This window comes from Frieseomelitta varia, unplaced genomic scaffold (genome assembly GCF_011392965.1).
Source record: "Frieseomelitta varia isolate USP_RPSP 00005682 unplaced genomic scaffold, Fvar_1.2 scaffold_353, whole genome shotgun sequence".
NCBI lineage: Eukaryota > Metazoa > Arthropoda > Insecta > Hymenoptera > Apidae > Frieseomelitta > Frieseomelitta varia.
In genome coordinates this window covers 134,028-161,204 of record NW_025110094.1, presented here as the reverse complement: position 1 = coordinate 161,204, position 27,177 = coordinate 134,028, and the positions used below count along the sequence as shown (strand labels likewise).

The window sequence follows — 27,177 nt, the reverse complement described above, 5'->3', positions numbered from 1 at the left end:
TTCATAATTAGAGCAACGGCTGGCCGGTGACGCCAGTGGTCGGGAAAGCCGAGTGCCTACGACCTGACACGAATCTCGTTGAGTCGATCGTGTGCCGCAGTCGTTCTCCAGCTAACGAGCGAGCGAGGTTGTGAAGTGTTTTTTTGCGTCCGTGTTCCATTCGCGAGTTCGAAGTCGTTCCCGATTTCCGCGTCGATCGTCGTTCGCGTGTCGCTTGATCAATCGGCATGGAAATGAATCTGCTGCGGTGCTACCGTTGAACGAACTCTCATGGAAAAGCAGGCAAAATCAGCGGTCGGTATGATGCAGGAGATCACGGACCAGTCCTCCAGGACTGTGCTCCTGAACACGTTCGTGGTGAAGAAGAAACGATGCAGAGTTTACTTTCATCGTGGCACTCTCATCTGGGAAACGGAGAAGCCCCCGTACAGTAAGTATAATCAAGATTTTTCGAGGTGCGAGAGCGTTTTTGTCATTGATCGATCGAATGGTTTTTTTTTTTTTCTGAAAACGCATCGAAAAGGACGCGACGAGTTTCGCGAGTGTATGTGTATGCGAAACACAAGGCAGACACATTCGTAATATTCAGCAGATGTAAAACGCAAATCTCTGTTGTGTGTTTGCACGTTGCATTTAATTACATCTTTAGTACTTAATTATATTTCTTCAGTTACATTCGTAAGGACATGAGATCGTACGATGATGCACGCATCTGTGCTGCATTAATGATTATTGTCTGATGACTTTACAAAGTGGAGACAATAGAGCGACAGACACGCTACTAGGACACGATCTTGTTGCCTCCGCTTTAACGTCGCGTTGTTGTCGCGGTACCGTGCGCAGGACTCACAGTCACAGTCAGTTTTCCCTATGTACGTGTTCCTCTGTACAAATATTAACCCTCTCGAGATGTTTACGTCGAGTATACTCGTCACGGAAAAATGTCTTTCTTTTCTTTGATAACGAGTATAGTAAAATTTGCATTTGCTTGTAAAAGTGAAATTTGAGTGAAACGAAAAGATATATATTCATAATTTTAACGCGTTTTAGGATGCTTTGGAATAGAAAAAGAAAAACTGATGTCAATTGCAATTACATATGAATAATACAATTTTTTAGTAAAAAATATAAATTATAGAAGAATATATTATAAAAATATAAATTATGGAAAAATATATATTATAAATTATAAAAAATATAAATTATTTATATTTATATAAATATAAATTAAATATTTTATTAAATTAAATATTTAATTATAAATAAAATATGATTTAAAAAGGACTGGAAAATTTTGACATTTCATTATAATTCATTTCGGTTTTACAGCAAATGCATTTATTCTGTATTCATCGTAGCCTAGAAATAATTAAGCCCGTTCTCCAAATATGAAATAAATTACTTAACACTCGAAGACACTTACAACGAAACAAATTAAAAAAGACTGTGAAGTAACTTTATAATTACAATATAGCTATATAATATAAATACAATATATAATAATAATAGTAATATATTGTAAAATATATATTATTATATAATTGTGTAATATAAAAATACAGTTATGCAAAACATAACTATATAATTAATTTGAAATTTTTTTCAACGAAAATTGAATTAGAAAATACTTGCCCATCGAAATCGTTGTTGGAGTGTGTTTTAGTTATTTTCACGATTCTTATTCTTGAATAATATTCTCAGTCAAGTGATAGACATTTGTATTTTTGCATCAAGTCGTTCGTTCGAGTATCGCAGTCGAAATTATCGAAAAGCTAAGGCGCGCGTTATTCGAAACTGTCCTCCGCTAAGAAACTTATTTCCCTGAAATTCAGATTGGTATGTGATTGGATGATTTCGATAGGCGGCGCGCGTGTCTACAGGATGTGCCAAAACTTTCTTCCCACCTATTTTCTTTTTCTTTTTTTAATAAAACATACAAAAATAAAAATACAGGAATAAATTTTATTAATTTTAAATTAAATTTAAATTAAGTTCAAGCATGTACCTAAATTAGCGTACTTTTATGATTTATTTTAGTGAGAAGTGACTTTCCTAGTAGACCATCCTGTAGAACGATAGAATGACAAGAAACGAGGAGTAACTCGCAGTTTTTTTTCCTCCGCGTTTCGCGATTTTAACGTTTGTAATTTACCGGTGATTTCATTCATAATAACTCTCTTGCGGCTATTATTGAAAATTTCAGAAACTTTCTTTTAACTGCAAGAAAGAGACAATCATCGCCATAAAATATTCAATGATCGAAATCAATTGATATTTTCTAGTGAATATTTCATTAATTGAGTCTTCTTTTTTTATTGTTTTATTTCTTTTTGCTTGTTATTTTGTATTATTTTTATCATTATCTATTATTTTTGTATTTCTGTGCTATTATGGGAAAAAATCGGCACAATTCTTTTCTCTTTATTCAAACTTAGTCGATAAATCTGCATTAATGCCAGGGTATTGAATTTCGATTTAATTCGAGAAGTTAGAACACCGGAACCACACGAAATTGCCAACGATCAATCGAAAATTCGATCGTGGGCCGTTCGAAACTATAAATAGAGTTAATTGTTGCTCGTTTGGTTAAATCAAGAAAATCACGTGATCGACAGGTACAGTAGGTTCGTCGATCACGTGACAACGAAGTTTTCATTCTGATTTTTAAACATCGATAAACGAGGGACCATTAGCGGTAACGTTGAAACAGTAGATACTGTTCCGTCTCGATCCTAAGGTTAACCTCTTGCGCTAGTAACTGGTTCGCGGACCATAACGAGTGACCAAACCGTATATAACAATTCGTCTTCTTTTTCGAATTTATCGGTATATCACTGGGTAGAAATTACTAAGAATATATTAATATTATTAAGAATATATATAATAAATTTATTATTTGTTTATGCGTGGATTATATCTTAATATATTTAAAACTGAGAAAATATTGCAATTTTGGGCCAGATATTCTCGACGTGCGTGCACGTCATTCCAACGCAAGAGGTTAACTTCTCGCGCTGGCAACTGATTGTGGACCATAACGAGTGACCGAACCGTATACAATAATTCATCGATTTCTTTTTCGTAGGTATGATGTCACTGGATAGAAATTATTGAGAAGTAATAAATTTATTATTTGTTTTGCCTGGGTTGTACTTATAAGAGGTTAACCACTCGCGCTGGCAACTGATTGCGGACCATAACGAGTGACCGAACCGTATACAACGATTCTTCTTTGAATTCATATATCGCTGGGTAGAAATTACTAAGAAGTAATAAATTTATTATATCTCAATATATTCAAAACTGAGAAAATATTGCAATTTTAGTCCAGATTATAGCGCAAGAGGTGGTCAAAATCGTCGGTCGTTCTCGTGTTATTAAGTATATTTAAACACAGAATTTAATCAACATCGAAAACACGAAAAAAATCGCTTCGTTCGCTCTCTCGATAGTCTCGGACTAGTTTCGATTTTAAAAAACTTTCAAGCCTTCGCGTAGCCTCGCGAAGGGTCAACCCGAAGGACTGGTACGGAATATCGATAGATTTTCGACGATCGGCAAAACAGCAGCGACGCATCGGTAAAAACGATGGCGTGTCCTTCAGTCTCGCGCCCGCGTGTGATTCCGTTTCCTTGTGTTCGTTGCGGACGTTGAATATTAAAGAAAGAGCCGTGCGAATCTCGAGGGGCCTTCCTTGCCTCTCGTCTCACGATCCAACCTTGAACTTTCCTTGGACAACTGTGAATCATCTCCACTTATGAGATTTGTTTCTCTTTCCTCTTTCTTTTCTTTTCTTTCTTTCTTTTTTTTTTTATTTTTGTTGACCTCCAAACCTTAACCTTAGGATTAGGATTTTTTGAATTCATTTAATTTTGACGATCAATTTCACGAAAATTAAATCACACGAGTAATTGTGAATTTTGAAAAAAAAAAAAGGATTCAAGGTTGATAGAATGACGAAGTTTAAACAGTTTTGAAAATATTGATAATTTTTCATCGGGTGTGCTTTCATATTCTTGTCATTTTCCAACACATAATTGACGCATAGAAGTCCGTGAGAAATAGTCGAGTCGAAGCGTGAAGTATAGACCACTCCGAGGACATCGAAGATGGAATAAATTACTATTCTTCTTTGTAGTGTTTTTTTTCCATTTAGTATTCCGCGTCCGTGGATGCTACACAGCGATTCCCATTTGTATACGACTATTAATCTGTCCGCATTTTTCGTTCGATTCCTTCTTGTTTCTCGATGAGCTTCGAAATTTAACCCGTTCCCTATGGATCCTACGCCGAGTGGTTCGACAACACGTTTCGAATATATTGTTTCATGAGTTTCTTTTCTCGTAGTGCCGTAGTTTTGTATACTTTGTGTGGAATTCGAGATGAGATGAGTAACGTTATCGTCTTCAGTCATCAATGCATGTGTTTTGCTTTGCATCATCTGCTGCTAGTGAACATAATAAGACAGAATGAGTTAGGTAGCAGTTCAGGCAAAACTTTTTATTTTAATCTTATTTACTAAGTTATGAATGACCTTGAAACACCAATTCGTGTTGATGTCAGCTACAAGACTGTGAACTTAAAAATGTATATTTCCATTTTAAAAAGACAAAAGTCACCTTGAAATCTCGGGAGCACGAGCACGTAACCCTCCGCGTACTGTGCCGGTGTCATTTTTGACCCGTATTGAGAGCTACTTGAACGCAACAACGCATACAGTGATGGGGGCTGCTTGTTTTTTAGTAGCTGAAACCTGATCGCACTAACACACACGAACGCCAAGTGGCTAACACTTGTCCGCCAAAGTGATGAAGACTGAAGACAAAGGAATCAGTTTTTTGGTAACGCTCTGAGGAGGAAACACGTGTGCAGCAAAATCGAAGCAATTATTGTTTTTGTTCTTTTTTATTACTTTTTTCCGTTGTTTCCATTTGTTTCCATTTGTCGACGCAATGTCCTCATTGCCAACGAGTAATATTTCTTTGTCTTCTCTCGCTCAATATCCGCAAGACGTTCCTGACGGTGAACAATCGTCAGACAACGGAAGTGTATCAAATAGTGACGCTGATTCCCCAAACGCAAGATTCCGAAGTCGAAATGCAAGAAGACAATATATCAGAGACTGTGGATAATGTAGTTCCAGAAAACCAGGAATTCGGACGTAATTGGCAACGTGTTGGACCTAGCAAGAATACAGCGATTGTCTCTCGTCAATGTATAAATATAAATAAATATAACTTTATTATTCATGTGATTATTATTTGTTCCTAGATGCTACTACGTGTTCCTATACGAGTCGGGTTGTCTGTCACTGTGTTGGTACAATATCGGTGAGGATCTCGGTCTCCAGCGACCATCACTATGTTTGGTTGGTACAGCATCGGTGAGTCGCTCGGGCGATCTAAATATGTGTTAGTGGAATGTCCGTGCAGGTCAGAAATGACTCCGGCACAGGACTCCGTGCTTCAGTAGTCAGATTTGTTTGGCCACCATAAAATGCCCCCTCGAAGCAACGTAAGTTTCGTTTGAAATATTTTCCTCTACAGCGAATAGTTTGAGAGAAAATTACCTGGTTATTTTCATATGGGTAATTTTCTGTATGTATGTATAATTTTTTTTTCAACTTTCAAATTTCATTTAATATAGTTATTCGTTCGTAAGTGTTGAGCTCGTGAAGTTGTAAATATTTCGCGACTCGCAGTAGTTCTAACTGAAATCAACTGTTAGGGATATCGATATCAATCGTTCCCTAATCGAACAAAGCTTCGAAGTTTCAGACTCGATTTGTCACGTGGTGCACCAAATTGATGCAAACACGTTTCATCTCGGTTCGATCCGCGTTATCCAATCCGTTAAGGTCAAACCGCATTCCCCTCGGTCAGAACCGGACCGGTTTCACCGTTTCGCTTTTCCCATCTTCGTCCCGACGGTGGCTTTCGGAACGTTTCGCTTCCGAGGCTGGATCAACAACCTGCGTCGTCGTTGAAAAACAGTGAAAGTGTGCTCGAACCAACTCGACAATTCGTTTGACAATTTTTCGACAAATTACGTCTCTGCGGGGCAAAAGAAACATGGATAATCCACGTGATCTCGATCCTTGGTCGTTAATCGGATTTTAATTGCTATAATCACAATACGGTTGACGTCGTTCCTACAGTTACGCAACCACTCTCCGATACTTCCATCAGATCTGGCCACTGTGTGAGATAAACATTGAAACGTTGCTTTACGCTGCAATTATCTCGTTTTCCAGATGCAGAATTTCCGCCATTTCTCGTTTTCGAGATAGAATTTCCCGCCATTGTTAGTGATGCTACCATGATAACCATGGTTGTTCGCTGATAATTGAATATAGTTTGATGCTTGATTTTTGTATACTTGTATTAATATTATGTCTTTCGTGTCAGTAGAAATAAAGAATTTGTGAGGTTATATCTCTTATGATTATTATTTTAAAATAAGAGTTTGATGCTTTTTGTCTACTTGTATTATATCTTTCGGTAGAACTTGTATTACTATGTCATTCAGTAGAAGTAAGGAATTTGTGAGGTTATGTTTCTTAGTTGAAATGATTATTATTTTAAAATAAGAGTTTGATGCTTTTTGTCTACTTGTATTATTATATCTTTCGGTAGAACTTGTGTTATTATATCATACAGCAGAAATAAAGAATTTGAGGTTATGTTTCTTAATTGAAAAGATTATTATTTTAAAGTAAGAGTTTTATGCTTTTTGTCTACTTGTATTATTATATCTTTCGGTAGAACTTGTATTATTATGTCATTCAGTAGAAGTAAGGAATTTGTGAGGTTATGTTTCTTAGTTGAAATGATCATTATTTTAAAGTAAGAGTTTGATGATTGTTTTTTGTCTACTTATTGTATCATCATGCGTTTCGTGTTAGTAGACATAAAGAAATTGTGAGGTTATGTTTTTTAGTCAGATAACACTACTGGGAATAAACTAAACAAACCCAATTTATTTTTTGTATAATTTATTATTTTGAAATATATTTTAAAAAATACAATAAAAAATAATAAATATAATTTATTATTTAGAAAAAAAATCTGGTCCGATCTCCACTTCGTTTCTTTTCGTCACCAGTGTCGATTAGATCCATATCTCTGTCTTCTTCGCTTATTTTTACCTGCCGGTTGCGGACTCTCGACTTCTCCTCCGAGCTGCAGATTTCTATTGTGTGACCACCGATTTCGCGATCGGTGAAATGCAATTATCGACAATAGAGCGTGTTACGTAAACGCGAAAGGAAAACTCGCAGGTTGCACTGTGGTATCGCAGCGTGTATGTACTCCACGCGTCCTCGGCGTAATTTATGCGGCTGCATTTATGTTTCTCATGACTGGTCAAAGTGCCTTTCCACTTTGATGGTCGAGAAATCAAAGGAAACGAAAAGAAAAAAATCGGCCCGACCCCGTTTTACCCGGTCTGCGGATTTCTTTTGGGTTGTATTGATTCGCGTGCTTTTCGCCGACCAGTCACGACCACGCTTCGCCAACACGTTTCAATTATCTTGATGACGTGGCTGCGCATACCATTTCTGGCATATCTTCGATGTCGATCGTCCTTTTTTTCCGTCGACTTCCTATATCGCTTCTTTTCCTCCGCCTCGCGGAATTTTACACGTTGTTCAGTACACGTTATGTTGTTCAGCCTCTTGCGGTTGTCGCGAGAAATTTTTAAGGTTAACTCTACAGTACAGTACGCATTGGTACTTTTATATTGGGCAATTTTGAACTAAAATATCTTTTTATTTTAATTGATCGTTTCGAAGATATTTCAGCTTCTAGCGTGTCAGGTTGCTCACCTGGTTATGCGAATATTAACTTTACTCTGGGGAATTCAAGAGACAATATTTATAATTGAGCATACATTTGCAATCTACCGAATGAAATCAGTCATGAACGCGTGTGCTTTACCCGTTTCTGATAAATTTCTAGTTTGCCGACTTTCTCCAATTCTGCATGTAAATCTCAATTTTGCCTATTTGGTTTAGCGTTTTATTAACGAGATATTCATTCTATCACTAAAACGAGAAATCAATCGGCGAAGATCGAACAGGTTGCATAGTTCTTGTTACTTCTTCCTTTTGTTTTTTTATTTTTTTTAAATTACAAGCTAGCGAAATAGCGAAATAGCCAAGATTGGAAAAAAGTCGCTAAATTAGAAATCTACCCAATTCTTTTTTTCGGTCTACATGTAGATATATATATTTCATCACACGGAAGGAACAACATTCGCGCGAGAGTCGAGAGGATTATGTCGCGCAATCGTGCTAGAAAAATGTGTGAAAATAAAAACACGTATGCGTGCACGTATGTAAAGTATAGGAATATTTTTTACTTTATCTTTACGAGTAGTTTTCTTAATTTGAAGCGTGCAAGACGCTCGGTATGTCGTTAATGGACCAATTCGTAGAATTTCCAAGGACTTTGCACTCCGTGTTACGTTAACAACGAGACCGCAGTCACGATCGACCGAGCGATATTCTTTCAGCAGCAAATTATAATAACCGTTAATTTAGAATTAATTTTCTCCCCTTTCCGTCGGCTGGGATGGTTGCACGCTCGCTTACGTAAAATCGAGCGAAATCCGCGTTTCACGGTTGCAGGTAGCTTGTACGTTTATTGCGAAACGCTTCAATTAAAAGCCTTTGCGTGTCACGTCTCTTTTTTTCTTTTTTCCACTCGACCAGCCGCGGAATTGACGTAATCGCGCGACCACAAGCTGGTCGCCTGTTTTTTTTTTTCGGCCATCACACCCCCCCCCCCCCCTCCTAATGCATGTGATGCGTTTGTCCTGACCTTGAATTATTTTCGAAAGTAGTTCAATTGTTTTGCTCTTTTTCTTCGAACGAGATGGCTCGATCGGTTCGTTTCGTACCTCGGGGCACGTGAAACTGAGATCCGTGGGAACCTCGAGGATTCGACGAGATCTCGAGAAAGATATTGGAAGATGTGCCTTGTTCTAGAGAGCAGGAAGCGAGCGGAGTAGTCACGTGGTCTCGTGGTTAGCGCAAAAGGTGAGGCGAAGGCCGTTTACTTTTCACAAAAGTAAGCGACCTTTCCGGAACCAGTCTCGGCGGAGTGAACGACCGCGGACGGCTGCCTAAATTTACCTGAAGAAACTTAGGGCGAACGAGTGCGTCGCAAACTGGGAACGAGCGCGAGCCCGGAATTACGGATTCCCCTCGTACGACGACTGCAATCAAGGTTCGACCGTGAATAACACGGCCGTGCTTCCAATACCGATCATCACGTGCGGTGGACATTCGGCTCCTGCTAGCTGCAGGATTTTTCCAAAAACATCGTCCTCGCTCTGTTGATCACGGCCACGATCGTGGACGCAGCTTTGTTAACCACCGTTTGCGGACCATAACGAGTGACCAAACCGTACTTTTGAACTCGTTGATAGAAATTACTGAGAAGTAATCAATTTATTATTTGTTTTGCCTGGGTTGTACCTAAATATACTTAAAGCTGAGGATCATTCCAGGGCAAGAGGTTAAAGTTCTTCAATAATTTTCTCGAAATTCATCTCGCAGAAATGAAACTAAAGGTCATTCCTGCGACGGACGTTTGAAAGCAATGCATCAAGTTGGAACTTTGTGCTTCGATTTCAACAATAAATTGCTTTGCAGAAGCTGCAGGTAACAACATTACAAACGAACATTTCACGACGTAAGATCTTTCACTTAGCTTGCGCTTCGAATGTTCTTCTGAATCGAAATTTCGCTGTGCGTGTGAATTCGAGTAAAGAACGAAACGTGCAGAGCAAAGAGAGAGAGAGAGAGAGAGAGAAGAAAGAGGAAAAGCAAAAGGTGTTCTTCGTTCGGTGACTGGCAACATGCGAGGCGATAAGCCGAGCGGGAAAGTGGAACGAATCGATGCGAGTGCACTCGCGGGAAGAAGTGCAAGATACTCTCGCTAGATCCTCCTCGTTCGAATAGGCCATGTGCGCCATATTTTTAGCGCAGATTTATATTTACCGGACCCGCGTTACTCGAGAGCGATACGAGAGCTAGCAGATTAGAAATGCTGGGTAAACTGGTAGGCCTGCCTAGGTTGACAGATTCTGACATTGGAGCCGTATTTATTTCGAATTCGCTAAATCGGGGGTGTGTATTTTACGTTTATCTAGACTTCTGTCAGCCGAGCTCATCTGTCAGTGGTTCTCAACTAGCTATTGACTGCAAACTGTTTTAACCACGTTGCGCTGGCAACTGATTGCGGACCATAACGAGTGACCAAATCGTACACAATTAGTAATAAATTTGTAATAAATTATTTTGTTATTGTTTATATTTCATTATTATACTAAATTTGTAATAAATTATTTTATTATTATTTATATTTTATTATTATACTATTTTAAAATTAGTAATAAATTATTTGTTTTGCTTAAATATATTACTATTATATTATTGTATATAATAATATGATTATATTTTGTATTACTTAAATATACTTAATACTGAGAAAATATTGCAATTCTCAAATATTGCAAGAAATTCTCTAACCATGTCAGAGTCAAAGATTACTATAATTAATCACCGACTTAGAATCGTAATTAGTCATCGACTTTCTGACGTTTTGAAAAAGTCTTACTTACGGCCGCCTTCGAGATAAACTTATTATTGTTTGGCGATATCAGTTTAATCCACGTTTTGTTTTATGTGTTTTTATCAGCAAAATAAATTTCGTTCTTTCGTGACCAGACTCATCTTGCAATATGTTTTTTGCATCTCCCGACTTCTCGTCGATCCAACTTTCATACTTTGTATCCCAAGGAATTCTGATTGATATTCGAATTACAGAGGCTTCGAAGCCTTCGAATTAAATCGCGAATCAAATCGAGCGAATTCTATCAACTCGGGGAGTTTGCACAAAATCTTCGCTTCTTGTCTAACCTAACCTAGCGTCGACGTATCAGGATTATTCGTCCCTCGAAAGAATCCAGGAAAATGTCTACTTCCTGCAAACGTTTCATGCTACGCGAAAGTTATTATCACGTCTAATTGTATTTTTATCAATACAACGTGCGAATAACGACGCGATAACGAGGAGATAATTTCTTAAATCGTCGCAGACGATGAAATTAACAGGCGGTGGGACCATTTGGCGTCGATGACGAGAAAAAAAGGAAGAAGTGAACGTTGACCACTGTTTAATAAACAAAATTGATTTCAAACGACAATTTGTAAATTTATCTTTGAAGTAATGTTCGTTAGTACTCGGCAAATAATGGACTTCGGCACCAATTAGGGGAACTTGTAGCTGTGGAAATAACATTGGGAAAATAATAAATTGAAAAATTGATCATTTGAGGAAACAATATTTATTGACAATTAATCTTTGAAATAACAGTCAGCAGAATAAGAAATAAATGAGTATGAGTCTTGGACATCATACATTGGAAAAACCAGTTATTTCTGTCAAAGTCAAACAACAAATAACGATCCTTGTAAATAATAAAAGAATCTTTTTCACAAAGTAACAAATAAATCGTTCAATTGGAAATAAATTTATTATTTAACCGATATTTCGAATCGTGGAAAATTTCGAATCTTCGATCGATCGATTAGATTATTGAAATTTCGACGCTCGCGAAAATATCGCTGATGAATCTTACCAGTCTTCGAGCGTTTCTTTTAAACGGAGGAATTTTTTCAAGTTTTTCACAAGCAACGCTTCGTTTAGGTTTAAGTTAGGTTCGGGTTAGGTTTAGCTTCGATTAGGTTTTTTTTTTCTTTTGTCAATCCATTATCTCGTGCATCATCGTAGCAGTATTGCAGCGCCTGTTATCTTTTACGTAACTTCATTATCTGTACGCTTCAAGTTCATCGTCGTGCTTTTCTGGCTGATTACGTATGCAGAATATGCATGGTCGTTGCGAACGACAGCCTGTCCCGTTCGTCGATAGTCACATTTCGGCCGTTTCGCGAAAGAAAATCCTGGTTTTCACACACGAAACTAATATAATTTGATATAACATAATATAAGCTAATATAATTCAATATAATGTAATATAAGCTAGTATAATTTGGTATAATATAATATAAATGATAAATTGTCGGTGTATTCTATTTTGTGGTTTGAAGAAACTTGGAAATATTATTCTACGTTCCATTTTGAACACTGCGGTCGCGTGCGTTCTAACAGCGACTTTACGTCGAATTTCAAGGTCAAAAAAATTGTTTCCTTTCTCTTTTGCACTGTATTCTGCTCGTCACGAAGGTAAAATTTTGCCAAAGAACCATAGGTCGCAACCTAATAGTTCTTTTGCAAAATGGCGAAAAAGTTTCACTGCGCACGCGTGAGTTCTAACAGCGACTTTATGATTTTAGACGGGTGGACATATAACGTTTATATTTCGAATAATGTTCACAGTTGGTCATTTGATTATTTAGACTCGCACCGACGCTACGACTACGATAATTCAAACCTAATTTGAAAATTATGTAAGACAGACATCCATGCGTCCGAAATCATAAAGTCGCTGTTAGAACTTTTTCGCCATTTTTCAAAAGGAAACTATTAGATTGCGACCTATGGTTCTCTGGAAAAATTTGACCTTAATGATGAGTAGAATATAATACAGATAAGAAAAAAAAGAAAACTTGACCTTGAAGTTCAAAATTTCGCAGACTCTTTACACGTATTCCCATCAAATCGAAGGAGATGTGGAATTCATCATCAAGCACATTTTGCATAGAGAAAGCAAGTTTGAAATTGGACGTCCAATTTTTACAAAAAAATTTTACCACAGACATCTCGAATGATGATATTGCCGAACGAGTATAATCGAAAAGCTCGTTGCTCGAAACAAATGTTCTCGCGAGAGAAATCGCGGATTTAATAAGAATCATCGTTGTCATTGTCATCGAGGCACCGTGGCACTTTCGATTATCTTCCGATTATCTAGCCTGATCGTCACTACCTTGCCACCACTCGAGAACAGAGTAAACAGCTCTTTGGAAGTTCTTTGTTTGTTCATTTTTCGAGATCGATCGATCGATCGATCGGACGAAAGGTGCATATTTGCAGTTTCGTGATCGTGTAGATTATCGTTTGACTGACCGCTGGCTGGCTTCGTCCGTTTTCGATTGGATTTCAGATTAATTAGGTGTCGCGTAACTGCAGCGCAGTGTGCAGTTAGATTATGCCCCGTTATCGATTCTGCGAAACAATTGACCGTATACACGTTCACATGCATCTATACTGTTTTTCGTTGTCATTGTCATCGTTAGACGATAGTTTAAAGAACGGTGAACCTTTGTTCCTGTCGAGAGCACGTTCCTTTCGTTTCATTCTAATCCATTATCCAGCTGTGACTCGTCGAGAACGAGTTTACAAAGAAAAGTCATGGGAATTCAGTCTCTCTCAAATTTTCAATCTAGTCGTTTATGCTCGTGACTACAAGGTCGAGAGGAACAGAACAGATTAGATTACTCTTATCGACGTTAAAAGTGGATCGTGCAATCTGCAGGTTGCATCGTTTCGCGATCGATAAGTATAACACAAAGGGATCAACGATGACGATTCTTTTCGCTTCGTGTATTTCGTAAGCAGTCTTGCAAGAACTTGCAAAGAAAGAAAAAAAGAAGAAAAAAAAGAAAAGGCAATTTCCAATTTCGACTCGAAACGAATATTTCCGAATGTTTCCAGCAAGATGGACGCTGCCGATGACCGACGTACTCGCTGTTCGTTATGGGGACGACTGGATACAGGAGGTGAACGTGAAGGAGAAACAGCCGCCAACGTCGCCCACCTCGCCAACCGTCTGCCCGACGAATTTCATTCTCCACTACGCTGTGCCAGGACCGAAGAACAAATGGAGCCACCACAGCGTGACCATGAGCCACACCGATCCTAGGCAAGTCGCATCCTGGGTCAAGACCATCCGGAATTACCTCATGGGTAAGACAAGTATACGTTTCTTCTTCTTTTTAACGAGAACTTCTTATTAGAAATCATTACTATTATAACTACCATATTGCAACTATGTATAGATACTATTATAACTATATATATGTCGTATTTTTGTAATGTTTACTTGACTCATGTAAGTTACGACTTTTTAACGACGCATTTATTAATATCATTAAAAGTCATTTAATATCATATAATAATGTTAAAAAATATTAAAATATTAAAAATTATATTATATATTATATTTATTATATATTACATTTATTATTATATTTATTGTATGTTATATTTTAATATTTATTATATGTTATATTTTAATACTTCATATTTTTAAATAAATAAATTTTTAAATATTGAAATATAAAAATAATAAAATAATAAATATTGAAATATTAAAATATTAAAATAGTAATAAAAAATATTAAAATATTAAAGTATTGAAATAATATTAAAAAATATTACAATATTAAAGTATTAAAATAATATTAAAAAAATATTAAAATGTTAAAGTAATACTAAAAAATATTAAAACATTGAAACAATATTATAAAATATTAAAAAATATTAAAATATTAAAACAATATTGAAGCAATATTGAAAAATATTAAAATATTGACACAATATTGAAAAATACTAAAAAATATTAAAATATTGAAACAATATTGGAAAATATTGAAAAATAATAAAATATTGAAACAATATTGAAAAATATTAAAATATTGAAACAATATTGTAAAATATTAAAATATTAAAACAATATTGAAGCAATATTGAAAAATACTAAAAAATATTAAAATATTGAAACAATATTGGAAAATATTGAAAAATAATAAAATATTGAAACAATATTGAAAAATATTAAAATATTGAAACAATATTGTAAAATATTAAAATATTAAAACAATATTGAAGCAATATTGAAAAATACTAAAAAATATTAAAATATTGAAACAATATTGGAAAATATTGAAAAATAATAAAATATTGAAACAATATTGAAAAATATTAAAATATTGAAACAATATCGAAAAATATTAAAAAACATTAAAATATTGAAGCAATATTGAAAAATATTAAAATAATATCAAAATATTGAAACAATATTGAAAAATATTAAAAAAATATTAAAAATTATTTATAACAACATTTCGTATTTTTGTAACTTTCACATAACGTTTTTGTAAGTTACGACTTTTCGACGAAGCATTTAGTCCTCCATTTTGCTCTCGTCGCTTGTCATTCTTGGTCTTGGAACTCTAGAAATTTTAGTCTCGTGCCTGTCGAATGCACTGGCAATGGGTTTGAACACCGAATTTTCTGGACACCCTGTACATCTCGAGAACGCAACGCAATCTGAAGAGGCTGCTCGCTCGTATCAGTAACAACCGAAACTATTTTGCGGATCGTTGACGCCTCATATATATCTGCGAGTCGGAACGATTCTTTCTAAAATAGAAGGCGAATAGAGTGGTGAAATTTCGTTTGAAAAAAACTCCCCTGTTTCTACAGCAGCCTATTCGACTATAAATATCGAAAAAGAAACCAAAAAAAAAAAAAAAAAATAAAAAATCGAGAGTGAGGGAACAACCTCAAGCTGCGCTGTAAATCGATCGATCGGCGCTAATAATATCGTGCGCGAAAACACGAAACGGAGGAAAAGTAGGTGAAAGTTGAATCTCGTGCTGCAGCTCGCATGCGCTATCACATTACACATTTCATTTTCGATTCGAGCGCTGGTCGTTTAAATAATTGAACGGGTATCGATCGGTCGAGCCACCCCTGTTGCTTAAGAACGTTATTCCTTAACGATTAATCTTCGCGGCGGGGAACAATTCTCACGAAATAATTCACGAACGTGTGTTAGGTTCGGACCTGACGTTCGAACACGTTTCCATTGGAAAAATTTGTTCTCGTAAACCGGCGTTGCGTTTCCCCGGCGTTGCGAGTAGAAAGGATTATAAACGCGGCGCACGGTGGAACTGGGTCGCCGGTTACGGATCAAGGCTGCGTAATTAAGGCACGTTCTTTCGCCAGTCTGCAGAGAATAAAAAAAAAGAAAAAAAAAAGAAAAACACAGAAGAAAGATAAAAATCGGCAAACTTTGATCTTTTGTAGACGTGAGGGAAGATCGGTCATCGAGCAGCAGAAGTCGGATTGTAAAACGGATTAAAAATAGCGGTAACTGCTAACCGTTAAAGACGACTGAAATTTATCTTCTTTCTATTTTTCGTCGTGACTTTTTTGTCCTTTCTTCTCGCTTTTTTGTGTTTTCTTTTTTTTTTTGTGTAATTTTTCACTAAAAGCACGATATCCCACTTCACAAAGTTGAGCGATCTCTGTTTATTTATGTTTATTTATCTAGAAAACTTTTCCGATATCCTCTACGTTTTTTCTACAAATGTAAAAGAATTGGAGAATTTTAAGTAATTCGAAAGTAAAGGAAATTTGAGAAGTATCAAAAAGACTCTCAAGGAGATTCTAGTCTGGAATTCGTGTCTATACAAAAATCTAAAGATCTCTCATTTTAAAAGTCGAGGGATTCGAGTTTCAACACCAGAACTGAACCAACGACTGGAAGCATAAAATTTCCATCAGATACATTAAAATAAAGTGAAAAAAAGGGAAAAGCTTTGTAATTACACACGCCTTTTTATTTACATATTTTTCGGAAAATTCATTAAATATTTAAAAATACGTTATTTTACGTTCATAAAATTTCCAACAAAAGTTATGAGTTTGTCATTTTAGGTTTAAATTAATTTTAAGCTCGGAAATAAAGGAAATTCAAGAAGCATCGAAGACTCTCGAAGAAATCTAATCTAGAGTTCGAGTCTACACAAAAGTCCAAAGATCTCCCATTTTAAAAGTCGAGGGATTCGAGATTTTATCACCAGAACTATCAATGACTGAAGCGTAAAATTTCCATCAGATACATCAAAGTAAAAAAAAAAAAAAAAAAAAAAAAAAACTAAAGGGGAAAGCTTTCTAATGCAATATAAAAATAAATTACACACGCCTTTATTTACATATTTTTCGAAAAATCATTTAAAACTTCCAAAAACATGTTCGTAGGATTTCTAACAAAAATTATGAATTGGTCATTTTAGGTTATATATAAATTTCAGCGTCGAAATAACCGTCGAAGCCCCGAAGGGAGTCAAAGCGCGGGGAAAACGCGGGAAAACTCGAGCTCGACTCGAACTGCTCAAAGGGGGCGGGGCCAGGCGTTGAAGTTGGGTTTAGGCCGCGTTTCTACAGGCAGAAAGTGAACAGGAAGAGAAACCGCAGTAAGCCGGTGGCGTTCTATCGACCAGCACGCCATGACACCTCGCGGGGGGAGAAAACGACATTTTACCTTGCGAAACTGTAGTTTCTCGCGCCCACCTACCGATGTACATATATTTTGCCCTTCTTGCGCGTATCTACGTCCCCCTCCAGGCTTTTGCGTCATGCTCATTCAGCGCATAAAGAAGCTGGAGGATGGCGCGCGTGCAATTTCCCCGGGCTGAATAAACAGGGCTCTTTCGCAGACTTCGTCGGCCCTTGCTTCTTTGCCCCGGTTGCATATTTCAAGAGCGATTGACGCACGGAGCGCAGGGTTATTTCTCATGGTGTTTTCAGTTATTAATAAACGATGCTCGAAATAAGTGTCTCAGCTGTTTGCTAATTTTAGCCTCGACGCGACACCGAGGAGTTCACACTCGATTTATAGCTAATGGCCGATAACGTTTCGGGTTTACCTCGAGTTTATCTCTCGATCCAAGTTTTTGGATAATCGCGGAGTAGGCGAAAAGTTTCCAAGTTTGTACGAGGAGGTCGATCTCGGAACGTATTTTCAGAATTTCTTAATTTGCTGGTATCTTCGCTCGAGTCGAGGTTCGACGAAAGAGTTCGAGTTTATCGGATCATCGTATTTCGGTATGGGTTTCTGGTTAAGTATTGTATCTTGTATCTTTTTTCTCGAATTGTAGAAAGTTGGTTCTCTCGCGGATCAGTTGTCACGCTGCCAAACCTAACCTAACCTAAACCACTTGCTTCGAACGTCGAGAATTTTTTGTCCCAAGATTGCAATATTTTCTCGCAGTTTTTTAAATATATACTTAAGTGTAACCGAATACACGGGCAAAACGAATAATAAATCTGTTACTTCTCAATCATTTCTATCCAGTGATGTCATTCCGACAGATTCAAAAAGAAAGAGACGAATTATTGTATACGGTTTGGCCGCTCGTTATGGTTCGCAATCAGTTGCCAGCGCAAGTGGTTGAAAAACAATCGTGTCGAAGAAACAGACGATCATGAGAGTCGAGATTTTTATTCTCCAAGATTTTATTTTCTGACGTCACTTCGTTCAAAGTCCAAGGCTTTCAGGAAAGATAATAACAAGACTAATATACTTTGTACTTACTCCGGAGAAACCGGTTTCTAACGCGAGCAACGACTTATGGTTGGCGATTTTTCAAGATCTTCGCGCACACGGTACAAACCGGCGGTAGAAAATTATCAATTTATTTCGAATTTGTTACATTTGACTGTATTTTTGAGGAAAACACGCGAACGTGTCACGAATGGATAATTAGGAAGAAATTGTAAAAGTTCACTGGTATACTTTCATCGTGGGTCACTTGGTCTGTGCCCTACTCATTGTCAGTAGAACAGGTGAACTAGAAAAGGTTTGCCGAACGTGAGAAACTTTTCAATCCACGCTGACATCTTTGCTTTGTTGCATAAAGGAAGATAGTATCGTTATAAACGTAAGCAAAGCGAAACGTTAACCCACGATTATTGTTTAATCTATTGTAAATTAGTAAACGATACTAGTAGATATAACAAACTATATATAGAATAAGTCTATTCTATGTATAGTGTACATTTCTGGAGAATGATGGCTTGTTTTTTTCAAAGGATATTATATCTTAAATATAATAAAATCTAACAATATATGAAATATCTAGGAAATATATTAAAAAAATATGGGAGCAGATATACATATAAATTTATAATGTTACAAGCAGAAAATTAAAAGATAATTGTAGATTTACAAAACAAAAGAAATGACATCTTTTGGAAAAGACTAAAACCCTTTATTTGTCTGTAATCCTCTATTGTTGATTTTCTTTTATATATTCTCTGGAAAAATATTTACTATTATACACAATTTCATGTCAATTCTCTCTTAAAATACCAGGCCATCTGATCCGAGAGATAACTCACTTGTTTTATTTTTAATGACACGACAATGTTTCATTATAGAAATGTAACCATAACGTTCAAACACTATATTGACACGCTATGACATTAGTTTTTGGTACAATGCTAGTAAATTATAATTTAAAGGATAAGAATGTTTGAAACTCTTCACATTACACAAATTAATTCTCTTTAATTACACATTATACGTAACTTACCTTCTTTTTCAAATACGAAAACAAACAAGAAAAATGGTTTTAGAAGAAGCATTTGATTTTTTTTATTAAACAAGAACATTAGAAAGCAAGAAAAGCAAAGCAGAGAAGCAAAATCAAATGCTTCTTTTTTTAATCATTTTCACTTTGAAATATCCCCTAATTTTTGTGAACAATGTACTAGCGGAACACTTGCGCAGGTATTATAGAATAAAGTATCGAGGGTTAAATGATAACTGATCGTCGAGTGGATATACATCTATATCCGTAATATATCCATCTATATCACTATGTATACAAACTTATCGGTCTTTCTATCAATCAAAACGCCACCGACGAATTACGCTCTCTCAGGAGGAAACGTGGAAGTGAAACGAAAGAACAACAAAGCGACTTGTCGCCGCGCGTGTAACCTGATCTTTCTTTTGTGTATCCTGTCGTCGACAGTGAGAGACGGTATTGATCCTGTTCCCTGTTTGCTGCGTTGCGTTTCTTCAGAAAAGGCTATCCTTGTCCACCGTGAACAACTAAATTCAGTTAACTTCCAAAACTTTCAGACATTCTCCTTAGATTCTCTAGTTGCTAGAAAGAAGAATCAATTGTTTAATGAATTATCTTAAAGAATTATATTAAAATTTTCATTCCCAACATCAGGACACCATCAGTTTCATCCGTTTTATGTCGACGCCCGACACACGTGGCGTTCAGCGTATTGAGAATTCCAAATTATCGATTCGCAGGGTTGGCCCATCGTCCTAGAAAGATTTTGTTGTTCGTCAATCCGTTTGGAGGTAAGAAGAAGGGATTGAAGATCTGGGAGAAGGACGTGCAGCCTCTGATGACCATCGCTGGCATCGATACGAAGATGCTAGTTACGGAGAGGATTGGCCACGCTCGTGACACCCTGCTGACCGCTGATTTGAGCGACTTTCATGCAAGTTTCATCCTCTGTTTCGTTCTTTGAGCTTTCTGCAGTCTCATTTTTGGATAAATCTTTGGCAAATCTCTACTTTACCGGCTACTCCTAATTTTTTTGCATTTTTGTATTTCCTTCATCTCCAATCTTCCACACTGACAAATATACCAGATATAGAAATTTCATTTAAAAAAAAAAACGGAGAACATCAAAAGCCGGTAAACTAGAAATCTACGGAATTTTTTTTTTACAAAAGACACTTTTTTATTTTCATCTCACCTTTCAACTCTCTCTCTCTCTCTCTCTCTCTGCTGTCTAGGCGGTAGTGTGCATCGGCGGAGACGGCACTCTCGCGGAAGTGATCAACGGCCTGGTACTGAGAGCCTCGAGGGACCGACAAATCGACCCGAACAACCCGGAGGCGGATCTACCGACTCCGAGACTTCCGATCGGTGTGATACCCAGCGGAAGCACCGACACGGTGGCGTACAGCCTTCACGGTACCACCGACGTGCAAACAGCGGCGATACATATCATTTTTGGTGACAACACCGGCCTCGACATCTCCTCCGTGCACAGCGATCGCAGGCTGCTCAGGCTGTACGCCAGCATGCTCAGTTACGGCTACCTGGGCGACGTGATACGGGACAGTGAAAAGTTTCGCTGGATGGGACCTCAGAGATACGATTACTCGGGTAAGTAAAAAAAAAAAAAAAAAAAATCATCCTTTCTTAACCTCTTGCACTGGAAAATAACTTATACGTACGTTCCGTTGCATTTGTAGTTCCATGGATCTTTATATTTGCCTGTTTCATAGTCTGGTGAAGGAAATTTTTATGACTGAATGTTTTTTTTTTTTTTAATGAATCAGACTGTGTTTTGTTCTCTTTTAAAATGTGCGATTCATTAGGGCTAATTTATCGTAATCTAGAAGATTTGATCGATGAAAGCTCCTTCTTACTTGTAGCAATTTCGTTACATATATGTATGCGTTTGACACGGTGGGGAAAGTTGGAGGAAAAAACGATAATGTAGGAAAGCTCAGTGGTGAAGGTGGTGTTCCATGGTTGCAAACTGTCAGTTAACGTCGGACGGGGATGTTGGAACGAGGCCAATAAGTGAAAGAAAAAAATAAAATTTGTATAGAGATACCTTGCATTGTACAGGTTTGAAAGTATGAACGTTAGGAAGTAGTACGGCCTTAGAAAGAGATTTACAAGTTTCTTTCAGTTGAAAAAGCTGACTAGTTTCGATCTAGTTTCTCGCGGTAGTGCAGGCTGCATAGAAAGAGAGCGCGTGCGAGTACTGTATAGTCAGTGTCTCGCTTCGACGTTTCTTGTATAAATTGTTGTATTGGCTGGTGAGAGGGCACGCCTCTCTTTCACAGAGCCGGTGACAAATCACTGAACCACCGAGGGAACACGTAAAAAAAAAAAAAAAAAAAAAAAAAAAAGATAAAGAGATAAAGAGAACGGGGAACGTCACGTCTCGAGGCGAAACGTATCGCGAAAGTGTACGACGAGATTTTTACGAATACGGGGACGGGAATTGCAGTAACAGAAGATGGCGCTAGTTGAAAGCGCACTCTGGAGCGCACTCTTGCGGGTAAAAGTGAAAGAATAGAATGAGACCGCAGTAAGTAAACTCTATTGTTCGTGCAGGTAAGTACCTGTTTCCCGTTGTGTGTTTAATTTAAGGTTGTACGTAGTGAGTATGAAACTTTGTTCTTAGACGCATTACTAACCAGGTTGGTGTTGTTAGAATCGAGTTGAATTACGAGTAGAATTATCGAGTGATTATTAAAATTGGTTTTAACTTAAAAGATACATTGATCTTTTATTCTGCAGAGAAACCGAAAGAGGGAGATTTTGAAGATAATGTTATATATTGTTTACTATAAGAATTTGTTATGTATTTGTAAATAAATTGTATACAGCAATGTATTTGTTGCAAGTGAGAGTGAAATAAATCTATTAAACATACGTAAATGCCTACTTTCCCTACTTTCCCAGAACGGATTCTTGCCAGAATTGGGAAAATAACAGGAGAACATGATAGCAAAGGAGATTTCTCACAACTCGACGCTATTTTTCAGGAATTTTTGAAAATTAAAATATTAGAATTTTATATAAAAAAAAAAAGAAAATTACGAAAGGGATAGACCACTGAAATCATACGACCCGATCTTTCAGGCATTATTAGGGTTTTTCTAAAAAAATTGAACTGAAACAATTTTGTATTAGGAGCACATGACAACGAAAGAGATAGATCATAGAATTCTCAAAACTCGACGCCATTTTTCAAGCACAACCGATAGTTATAATATAATGAAGGCTTTGTTAAGCAAAACGTTTTTACGATTTTGTGTTCAAAGGACATGATAGCAAAAGGGATAAACCATGGAATTCATACAACTCGATGCCATTTTTCAGGCATCGTTGATAGTTAAATTAAACCGATTTTGTATTAGGAGAACACGATAGCGAAAGAGATAGATCACCGAGTTCTTAGAATTTGACGCCATCTTTCAGGAATTATCGAAAGTTGGAATATCAGGGTTTTATTAACAAAATTTCGTGAAAACAATTTTATTCTTGAAGGACGTGATAGCGAAAGGGATAGACCTCGGAATTCATACAACGTGACATCATTTTTCAAGTGCTATTAGGGTTTCTCTAAAAAAATTAAACTGAAACGATTTTGTATTAGGAGAACATGACAGTGAAAAAGATAGATCACCGAATTTTTAAAACTCGACGCCATTTTTCAGGCATTACCGATAGTTATAATATAGTGAAGGCTTTGTTAAACAAATTTTACGATTTTGCGTTGAAAGGGACAGCATGATAGCAAAAGGGATAAATCATGGAATTCATACAACCCGTTGCCATTTTTCAGGCATCATTGATAGTTAAATTAAACTGAAACGATTTTGTATTAGGAGAACACGATAGCAAAAGAGATAGTACACCGAATTTTTAAAACTCGACGCCATTTTTCAGGCATTACCGATATAGTTATAATACAATGAAGGCTTTGTTAAACAAATTTTACGATTTTGCGTTGAAAGGGACAGCATGATAGCAAAAGGGATAAACCATGGAATTCATACAACCCGTTGCCATTTTTCAGGCATCATTGATAGTTAAATTAAACTGAAACGATTTTGTATTAGGAGAACACGATAGCAAAAGAGATGGTACACCGAATTTTTAAAACTCGACGCCATTTTTCAGACATTACCGATAATATAATGAAGGCTTTGTTAAACAAATTTTACGATTTTGTGTTGAAAGGACATGATAGCAAAAGGGATAAACCATGGATTTCATAGAATCCGATTTTTCAGGCGTTGTTCACAGTTAAAAATGACTTTTTGTATTAGGAGCACATGGCAGCGAAAGAGGTAGATAGCGCCATCTTTCAGGAATTGTCGAAAATCGAAATATCAGGATTTTATTGAACAAAAAACATTTTAATTTTCTGTTTAAAGGACGCAACGATGAAAGGGATAGACCACCGAATTTCTTGTATAGAACCCGATTTTTACGCCATTTTTTAACAATTATTGAAGGTTAAAATATCAGTGTAATTAATTCGTAACCTTGATTCAGGTTTCAAGAAAATCGTCGCGAACAAAGGTTACGAGGGAGAGATTCACCTTCTGTCGGACCCTTGCCATCCAGCGACTAGCACGAGGTGTATAAAAAATTGCACCAGATGTCTCCAGCATATGCACAACAGTATTCCAGACAAGGAAATATCCAGTTAGTTGCCGGTTAACTATCATTTACTAATTTCTTGAACCCTGTATCTTTATTATAATCTGCTTGAATTTGCATTTCAGGATGGTTGACCGTCAGAGGGAAATTCTTCATGGTGAACGGGGCGAATCTCTCATGTGGCTGCTCCAGGAGTCCCATGGGCTTTAGTCCCCATTGTCACGTCGGTGACGGTTGCGTGGATGTGATCCTAGTTCGACATACCTCGTTCCTCAACAACATTAGAATGTTGTTGAGATTGTCCAGCAAACAAAAGACTCTGGTATGTGCACAATTGTTATTATTATTATTATTATTATTAATCCTTATTTATTAACTACCAACAGTAGTCAAAAGGTTAATATACGCGTATAGATGAAATGAATTAGAATTCCTTCCCGATGAAGAGAAAAGCAAAAAAGAATCCCCCGATAAGATAACAGCATGATTATCGTTGATTGATTCGTTTCCGATTTGTTTTCACAGTACGATCTACCGTTTGTCGAGGTGTACAGAGCGAGGGAGTTTACGTTCCGCGCTCTGCCCACTCTGCACATGCAGTCCAGTAACGAGATCAGCAATCGCTATCTAAAATCGAGCCTGAGCGTGTGGAACTGCGACGGCGAGGTGATCGACAGCTCCAACGTGAAAATCAGGTAAACACTCTGCCTGCAGTCCAGTCAGTTGTTATTAGATTTCTATTAGTTGTATCATTTATTACATTCCATTTATTTTATTGTGCATTATATTTTTTGTTGTACGTTATTAATTATATATTTCTTCAGTTAGTTATTATTTCTTTAGTTTTCTATTAATTATATCATTTATATTATTCATTTTATTATATGTTATAGTTTTTGTTGTATATTATTAATTAGAGTTGTGCTTCTTCAGTTAGTTATTATTTCTTTAGTTTCAGAGTTTTATTTCACTCTGCCAGTTATTTCTTTAGTTAGTTATTATAGATACTTCAGTCGCTCTAGTTAGTTATTATTTTGTTAGTTTTCCGTTAGTTATATTTTTTGTCACATATTATTAATTATATGTTTCTTCAGTCAGTTATCATTTCTTTAATTGCATATTTTTACCATATTTCACTCTGCCAGTTATTTCTTTGGTTTAGTTAGACAGTTATTAATAGTTCATGCTCACTTTCTGTTTCATGACTTTGTACATAATTTTTCATCATCCTTTTCTTATATTATATGATTTATATTATATGTGTTATGTATTGTTATATTATAACATTTATGACATCTCGTCGACATTTTATTCCTAACTAAGATTCAAACGCGACGATTTGTCGACAGAGTACACTGCCAACTAGTGAACGTATTCACGAGACGAGCCCAAGAACCAGTCCATGACCGGACCTGCTTCTGTTAGTGGCCAGTGGTGTCACCGATCCTGTCTCACCGATGCTTGGGAAACAAGAAAACGATGAACGCCGCGGGACACACGAATCGCATAGTTCCTTCGACTTGCCCTAACGTAATCATTATCGTGATTACACAACCGCGAGCAGCTGTTCCGCGCGACGACGATATCTCTGCTTCGTTACCTTCGTCATCTTCGTTCCACACCACCACGAAAAGTCATTGGAAAAAAAAAGAAATCAAATGTCGAAAGGCGTTATTTTATTAAATTTATACTTCGAACTCCGGCTGATTTGGAACCAGAGGCAAACGAGGACATTTGTTAAAAAATTGATGACCCGTGGACGCTGCAATTCGCAAGATATCGTCGTCGCTCGAAACGTCTGACCGCGAATCTGTTCGATATTTCTTCGAACACAAACTCTGAAAAGCATTGAGAATCGCTCGTCGAACGTTCGTCGAGGACTCGAAGTACGCGGGGATCCCTACGTTTGCACATCGATGTTTTCTTCCCCCGCCCCCTTTTTTTTTGGTTTCCCCTTCTTACTCTTCAATTGTAATCGGTAATCGTCGAATTACACATTCCATCGTGGAATCGTCTTTACCATAGGCGGCTCAGTCGATAAGGACGTACGTACTTACAGAATTTTGTATAACTGACGGTCGGCATTTTCCGGCCTTCCCCCCCCCCCCCCCCAAACGTCGACGTTATTACTGTCACGCGATAGATTACGCGACTAAGCTAATGTTATCGAGGTCTCGATAAGAAACGGTGATGGTTAGTTGCGTATCGTATTAGCAAGATAATATCACAGGAATTTAATCTTATCCTCGCAAATGAAGACCATGGTATTCCAATGCTAAGGTTTCGGTGAAACGATACGAATTGTATACGAGACAGAGCAACAGGTCGCAATCTACCATAGTAAACATATATGCGAATTAAATTTCTCGGGAGAGGTTTCGACGGAATAATGATAGCGTACTAATTAGCGTGCAACACCGATCTGCCTTTATTCAAGAGTGACGGGTATTTATACAGTGTTCGGTACCGATGTGGGGGGTCGCATTCCATTTATTGTTATCTGGTTGCTGACCGGATCTTATTACAATCGACATTGGTTGTATTCCTAGCTGGTTATTGTTATCTTGTCGCTAGCCGGAAGTGGAGATGATAAGGGCCTCATTACACCCTCTTTGGGATTTTTATCTTGTTTAGGTCGGAGTATGATGTCATTCGATCTATGGGAAAGTGTCGTGGCTCCTTGGTGTAGTCTTCTATTTGTAGTAGAAGTATCTGTGGTATGGCTTTTATGTTCTGGGGCCGATGGGGTTGAGCTAGTAGTTGCGCATTGTTTGATACAGAGGTTTCGTTGCAGCAAATTTTTGGATACAAACGTTTTTAGGTTAGAATTGTTTTAACAGGTTAAAGAATCCTATTTCACGCACGGTATACAGTGTTATTAGTACCTAATGATATGTACCCTAAGTATTTTAATATGTCGAGTGCCATTTCGGTGCTTGATAAGATTCTTCTTTGGTGTCGCAAGTTTATCAATTGATTGTTCATTTGGTCTAATGAGTTGACGTAGTTGTTGAAATTTGGAGTTACTCTTGGTACCATTGGTAGCAGGTCATGCAGTAAATTCATGTCGTCGGTACTGAGTGAAAAGTTTAGACTATAATTAACTGTTATAATTTTGGTTGGGGTGGTAGTACCTCCAATTTTCATTACATTGGTTCCATATGTGATCATACATTCGTTTTCTG

The 27,177-nt window shown here is 37.0% G+C and overlaps 1 protein-coding gene and 1 long non-coding RNA gene across 5 annotated transcripts in view; one reads left to right on the top strand and one right to left on the bottom strand.

Annotated features, from left to right (window-relative positions):
- Positions 1-77: 77 nt before the first annotated feature.
- On the top strand, positions 78-25,953 carry LOC122530786 (ceramide kinase). Of its 4 annotated transcripts, XM_043658086.1 has the most exons (9): positions 79-430; positions 13,686-13,937; positions 20,095-20,288; positions 20,590-20,965; positions 23,885-24,037; positions 24,118-24,314; positions 24,518-24,687; positions 25,342-25,426; positions 25,557-25,953. In XM_043658086.1, the coding sequence occupies exons 1-8, from the start codon at positions 271-273 to the stop codon at positions 25,415-25,417; spliced, it is 1,578 nt and encodes a 525-aa protein (XP_043514021.1). In that variant the 5' UTR covers positions 79-270; the 3' UTR covers positions 25,418-25,426; positions 25,557-25,953. The 4 variants fall into 4 exon arrangements, with proteins under 4 accessions (XP_043514023.1, XP_043514021.1, XP_043514020.1 ...); XM_043658088.1 differs by having other exon boundaries at positions 78-430; positions 13,690-13,937; positions 25,342-25,953; XM_043658085.1 differs by having other exon boundaries at positions 25,342-25,953.
- Positions 25,927-27,177, bottom strand: part of LOC122530789 — an 8,078-nt gene continuing 6,827 nt past the window's right edge. The window contains exon 2 of the long non-coding RNA XR_006307099.1: positions 25,927-26,063. This is a non-coding gene — a long non-coding RNA (uncharacterized LOC122530789). The remainder of the gene's footprint in view (positions 26,064-27,177) is intronic.